The sequence below is a fragment of the Tachypleus tridentatus genome, chromosome 13 (assembly GCF_004210375.1).
Source record: "Tachypleus tridentatus isolate NWPU-2018 chromosome 13, ASM421037v1, whole genome shotgun sequence".
Classification (NCBI taxonomy): domain Eukaryota; kingdom Metazoa; phylum Arthropoda; class Merostomata; order Xiphosura; family Limulidae; genus Tachypleus; species Tachypleus tridentatus.
This window is the reverse complement of record NC_134837.1, coordinates 194,118,266-194,125,003: the sequence shown is the minus strand read 5'-3', so window position 1 is coordinate 194,125,003 and position 6,738 is coordinate 194,118,266. Positions and strand designations below refer to the sequence as shown.

General features: G+C 31.1%; 1 protein-coding gene across 2 annotated transcripts in view; it reads right to left on the bottom strand.

Annotated features, from left to right (window-relative positions):
* Positions 1–1,884: 1,884 nt before the first annotated feature.
* The window catches only part of LOC143239916 (BSD domain-containing protein 1-like), a 40,176-nt gene continuing 35,322 nt past the window's right edge, over positions 1,885–6,738 (bottom strand). For both annotated transcript variants that reach the window (XM_076481562.1, XM_076481563.1), the window contains 2 exons: positions 4,527–4,697; positions 1,885–2,058 (listed from right to left, as the gene is read on the bottom strand). In XM_076481562.1, coding sequence (XP_076337677.1) covers positions 1,900–2,058; positions 4,527–4,697 — 330 coding nt within the window. In that variant the 3' untranslated portion in view covers positions 1,885–1,899. The remainder of the gene's footprint in view (positions 2,059–4,526; positions 4,698–6,738) is intronic.

Here is a 6,738-nt window from a genome sequence, read left to right as displayed (position 1 = left end):
TCACATGACCCTCCACTTTAGGGATCCCCTCACAAATCTTTCTCAACATTTTTTTTTTCTTTTATAATCCAAGGAACTCAAGGGCCTACATGCAAAATTTAGTCATTTGGTCAAAAACCTTGAATGAATTTAACAAACCGAGAAAACAGATGCATGTGTAACAGAGAATTATCATACACAAATAGTTCACTGTTAAAAAATACTTGAGTTATTGGATTTCTTTTCTGATACATTGTTATGTATACACAAAAAAGTGAGACATAAATAGGAAGATAAAATATTAAGAGAAAACTAACACAGCTACTTGAGGAATAAATGAAACAAACAGTTTCATTCTCCAGTTCACACTGTAAAAAATTATTAAAAAAAACCAAAACCTATCACATAAAAATTCTGAGGGAATTCTTCTGAACTCTTGACTACCAAAACAAAATCTTCAATTGCTGAAGTTATTACACATGCTCAACCTGTAAAATTAGTGATTCTATTACAATATGAAGCTCTCAATATTACAGTATTACTGCAAATGCTTATAATTCATGGACCAGCCTAGATTTAACATGTGAAAATGTTTTAAGTAAACATTACATGAAAAGAGAACAAACCTATTTCGATTAATGTACCTAACTACAAAAACAATGATTATAAGGAAAGTGTATGACAGCAGCAACTACACATAGAAGACAAGCAAAATAATTTTTGACAGGTTTTATACGTATCTTACAATCAACACTAGAGGCAATGTTGCAATTTTTGTAGAAAATCCATTGAGTAAAAGATTTGAAAACAATATTTTCCAAAGTAATAGCTCTGACAACTATTTTTACACTTTATCTGAAAGTTACAATCAAATCATTTACTCATCATATTTAAATTTAGGAAGAATATGTTTTCAAATCCAGTAACATATACTTCAAATAATAATAACAATAAATTTGAACACATGAAAATGTAACTTATTTTATGCATAAAACAAAAGCACTGTAAAGCATATATGCAGATCTCCCATGAAGTTGTGTAACTGAGTCATACATGCATGGCTTTCCTAAAGAACTCTATAAAGTGAAGTTATAAAAGGTCAGTTTATGCACAGGTAATAAGAATAATAGGATAAAGTGCAAACAAATCCAAGCAATTATTAAATGCTTTCCTCATCAATAAACACCTTTGACACAAAAGTTGTTTCTGCATATACTATTCAGTGGCTGTCGATACTGACTGGTATTCTTACAGATGTTTGCTGGTGTTGTAGCAACAGACATTTTCAAACATAAAGAAATAAGTGAGTTTTCAGACAATGCTTTAATTATCACTAACCATTATGTACTTCGTTATTTCTGATGAAAACACAAAATAAAAGACATTTAGTGTTTACTTTTGAAGTTGTAAGGCTTATGTTTATTTAACGTATTTTACTTGAAACAAAATATTTTTTTATTTATGACATTATTTACATATTAATACTATTAAATAAATGCTGAATATTAAATATCTGTATTATTCAAGGTAAATTAAATATGATGTTTAACTGTTTAACATTTGTACAACTTACTAGTACCTTACTGTTGCCAAACTTCATATATATTATTATTCATTACTGAAATGCCACAATTTTAAAATAAATGTTACATTTTTTACATCATTCACAAAAATAATACACTATTATATGTACTTTCCATAACTGATCCTGTCATAACAGGTTATGACCTTCAATATTTTAATTCAAGGGAGTTAAACAACCCCATCAGTCATGAAAAAGATTAGAAACCTAGACAAGTATGATATATATATATGGAGAAACTGATTTTTCCACTGAATCCATTTTGTTTGAAGAAATAAAAAATAACTAAATATCATAGATGTATGAATAAAACATTGAAACATTAGTTGTCTTTCTAATCAGACAAACTTACCATCTCCCCAGTCCAGGTCCTCTGATGGTAACTGCTGGTTAGCTCTTTGGACAAGTTCAGCTCTCTTTATTTCAGCTTCTTTCAGCTGCTGAACACGAAAGAAGTAGCGCTGCCAGAATTCATTATGAGACACTGCTGTTGGAACCTATTTTATTTATACATTACTAAGTCAGATTAATTATTATTGTAAAAATACTGAATGTATTTAAAGCTTAAATAAATACAGATGAAAACACCTATCCACTTATAATGCCTCAAAAATAAATTAAAATATCTAAAGAATTGTCACTAAAGGTTCCAAGACTGCATTACCTTATTTCCTAATATTTTAAAAATAACATCTCATTTTTAATGCATATACCTTCAAACAGCAACATGCAGAATTCATTCTGTATCATCTACTGTTACATAAATAAATGAACTGAAATACTATAATAAAGTATACATTTCTTATAGGTTTATAAAGTTTTCTGATAATGTTTGCAGCTCACTATACATTATGTTTTATCACATAATGTTACCAAACATATTTTTATTGCTCTAACTGATAAATGTGCAAATCCTAACCATCAATAAAGTGACAAAGGTTAATTATTTGTACTAACACTAGAAGCAGTAATTTGTTGAAACCTAATCTACCTTACAAAAGACATTCATTTTCATAAGAAAGAACATTATATGTTTTCCTCACATTTCATCAAATCAGTACTGCAAACTTATATTAAAAAACAGTTTTTTAAGCTTCAACAGGTTAATGGCTTTCAGTATTCACACTTAAGATCTATTACGTGTAAAGATAAATTTTAAAACCAATATTATGCACCAATACTACAGCTCAAGTACTCAACTGAAGGTTTACAGGGTGTACCAAAACCAACAAGAGTCTGAGGAATTATAAATGTAACAAGTTTGTTTCAGTCAGTACAGGAATATGGAAGTAGCAACGATTAATATCAAATGAAATTTTTTTAACAAACCTCTTTTATTCTCACTCTACAGTGTATTATCTGCACTGAAATTCTGTCAGGAAATTTACTTCCTTCACATGTGGTCTAAACATCCATTTTGTTTTTTTTAGACCACCCTGTTGTTTGTTGCAATCTTGATAATTTGTTAAAGACTTTTTTATATTCCTAAAATAAAGGCTTAACAAATTATAAAATTCTGTTTAAATTGACTGGACTCTAAATGCCATTTAAAGTTCCATTCTTCAGGTTATGTTGTTCAGATTTACATTTTAATTAAAGTAAAATACATGTTGACAAATATGTATTATGTGAATACCTGCATATATTTAGAATTAAGAATAACTTCAGAATAAATATTAATACTATAGAAAAAAGAAACTTTCTGTGTATCTCTGTATCACACATATGAACAATAGGAATTAGTCATAAATACACAATAATTCTCTTCAGCTGTAATAAAAATTAAAACCATTGCACAAGGAGCTAAACCTACAGAATGTGATCTTTTCTTTTAACTAGACTATAGTTAACATAATATTATCTAATTAATACTACTTCTCTGGACTAAAACTTTGAAGCACAAGAGTCATGGGAACATAATGTCAATAAATGCACTAAGTTTAATACTATAAATTACTAGCATCAAGAAACATAGATTACACATTGTTTTTAAACAAGTAAGTGAAATTGAATCACTCATTTATTGATTACTTCACATGAAATAGACTTGAATATATACACCTACATGCATATTCATACCTTAGTTACTGCAACTAACTTGTATTTACATGCTTAGACATTTTCAAAATATCTTAATTATCACAATTTACTCCAGGAAAGTTTAGTTTGCCTTAAAAGGACAAGAAATTTTGAACTCTGTCAGTTTTGTGTTACTACTTTATGAATAAAGTGTGAGAACAATATACTGATGTAGCGTAGTTGTTTTCTGCCTTTTTCATCAAGTATTCTTCATCAGTTCATCTTATCAAAGTGTAAAAAGCTATTGATAAGGTTAAGTAAAAAAAACAATACACATTTAATGCCCCCACTCATTTTCTTTTTTTTTTATGCAGCTGTCCCCACACTTCTTGAGGGTTTTTTTTAATTATCTTTTTTATCATGCAAAGAAACAAAGAAAATTTCAGGATAAGAAATGAGATGAACAGAGTTGATTCCTTTTGTCTCTTTTCATAATTTGTTTTAAATTCTGTACCGTTTTGATGACAAAATAGAACAAAGAATACTCAAGTTTGACATGAACTTTCAAAAAATGACAATCATGAAAAAAGGTGAAACTTTCATTCAAAATGTCATTTAAAAAAACAAAGGTTGTCCTCCTGACACTAAACACTTTTTGTTTTGTTTTTGCCTAAGCTGTTAGAGTAAAAGTGCTTGTGTATAAACAACAGAGATAAACCTTGCACATTAAACTTTCAGAAACTAACATATGTTGCGTGAAAACCTTCCACATTAAACTTTCAGAAACTAACATATGTTGCGTGAAAACAAGCCAAAATATACATCTAGACATACACTTAATTTCTACAACAGTTGTGCATGTCATGATTGCTTATCAAACTTTTGTTTGGAACTTCATTTAAAAAAATCTTATTACTGAACACAAAAAAAAGCAAAATTAACTTACCAATTTTGCATATAAATTTCTCACTTGACCACACTCAACCATAATTTTTGAGATTTCCTCTTGATGTGCATTTAAATCAAAGACCTCCAACCATGTTTCATACAGTTCTGGTGGACTTTCTGGTTCACGGCAATATGTCTTTGGATCAACTCTGATAGCATGAAGCTGAGACTATATCATAAAAGAAATGGTAAACAATACAGTGCTATTTTCACATGCTTCATCACTTCTTTGCAACCTCTATGACAATATTTTTATGATTACATCATCAATTTTTAATTTTTTGTATTACTGTATGCAATTGCAAATAGTCCACAGCTTTTCTGGGAATACTGATTTATAAGCCAATTTGTCTAAATTTTCTAATTATACTATAGTCACACAGTGTATTATCATTGCAATATGTATACATATATGGTATAAACTGATTATAGATTTGAGATATTAACATTTTACTGATTAAAAAACATGTTTTTGATAAATACCTCCATTCACAAAAAATTATTTTTCTCTTGAAGTTGTGCTATTCTGCTTTAGAGCACTGTATGCCACAGCTTTGTGAAACTTCCATCTTAACTTCAGATTAAAACATGTTAATTTTCATTAACTTGTGATGACATATAATGCAGCAAAACCCTCCAACTATAGCAGTGTAACACACCTCCCTGCACAAATGTGCCTTCTATATTCACACTTGGAAATCCAAGAAGATGGATAGAAATGTGCAGAAGGTGATTATCTATCATAAACATAATTTCAATTAAAGAAAATGTTAACTTCTCATAAAATCACACATCTCCATACACAGAAAGGTAGAATCCCATATTAAGATGGTGGATGGACTGAGAAATATTCACCTAGATGAGCTTCCTTCCATAAGTTGTCAAAGGAAACTCATTAGCACAACAAGCTATGGCAGGAGCTCCATAAAAGTACACCCATGGTCAAATGCATCTTATCCAGAGTATTTTCTTTGCCCACTGAGTGGGATTAAAAGAAGCAAAAGGTCTGAACAGGGTTGCAAGGATGGACCAAATCGGTACATGCCCATCATGGTATTTGCCACCCGTTGTCTGATGGTGAATAAACATAGTGAGGTTTGAGCTCATTCAGACAGTGCCCTGTGTGCACACCTTCTCAACAAGTTAAAACCAGTTGAGTCCTACATAACAGTTGAATATTAAATAATATAATTTATTCCACCATCAGATACAGAGGGTTCAGGCCACTGCAGAAATAGGAATTATAATAAATTCTGACAGATGTACAAGGATGATACAGTGATATGTTCCCAAATTTTACTTGGCAATTGTGATATATCTATGTGAAGTTGTGTAAACTGCACAACACTCCAAAAACACCTCAGCCCCACTTCTCACCACAGATAAACATTCTAGCCCCAAAGACATTTTGGTTCAATTGACAAGGATTCTTCATAGTCTGCCATCCCAGCTGATAGGTATTTGTAAATGGCAAGGGTATCCCATACTCCACATGAAGGGGGAGAGAATTTGCCTAGAGAGAATGTGCCTAGATTCCCATCAGGCACCTGCCAGTGAGGTTTTTTGTTGTTTTTTTTAATAGTGACATTGCAATGGGTAACTGCAAATCCTATTTTTAAAAGTCAGCAACTGTTAATCAGAGAAGTGAACAAATGTAAAACTTTGGTGCTAGCTTTTTTTCATGACAGACCCTGAAATGAATACAGAGTGGAAGAGACTATTAAATGCTTTTTGTATAACCATAAGTTGAACCACAGTGGCCTTGTGGAACATCTCATCTCTCAGTGGACACTGGCTGGGCCAGGGAAGATGATTTGAGTTCCTTTTGTTATCTTGGTCTGATAAGTATACCCTGTAAATCAACAATAACCACCTACTGAGATCCAAAAGTAGAAAAAGGTGATGAAGGAATAAGTAAATGAATATACACAATCTGTTATAGGTGCACCATTAAATGAAGAATGGAGACAAAACAATCAGATGGTAGAGATAGTATAATATGAGACAAATGACAATGGGGTAATCCATATTTCAGCCTGAAGAAAAGGGCAGAAAAGCTGAAAAGAGAGAACTCGAGTAAACATACAAACATCTCTCATCAGAGGGGCATATACAAGAACCTATGAGCTAATAAATTTAATCCATAACTGAGTGAGGAGACAGACTTCAGTGAGAGGAGTTGTACCAGTTACAACAAGACTGTGAGAGAA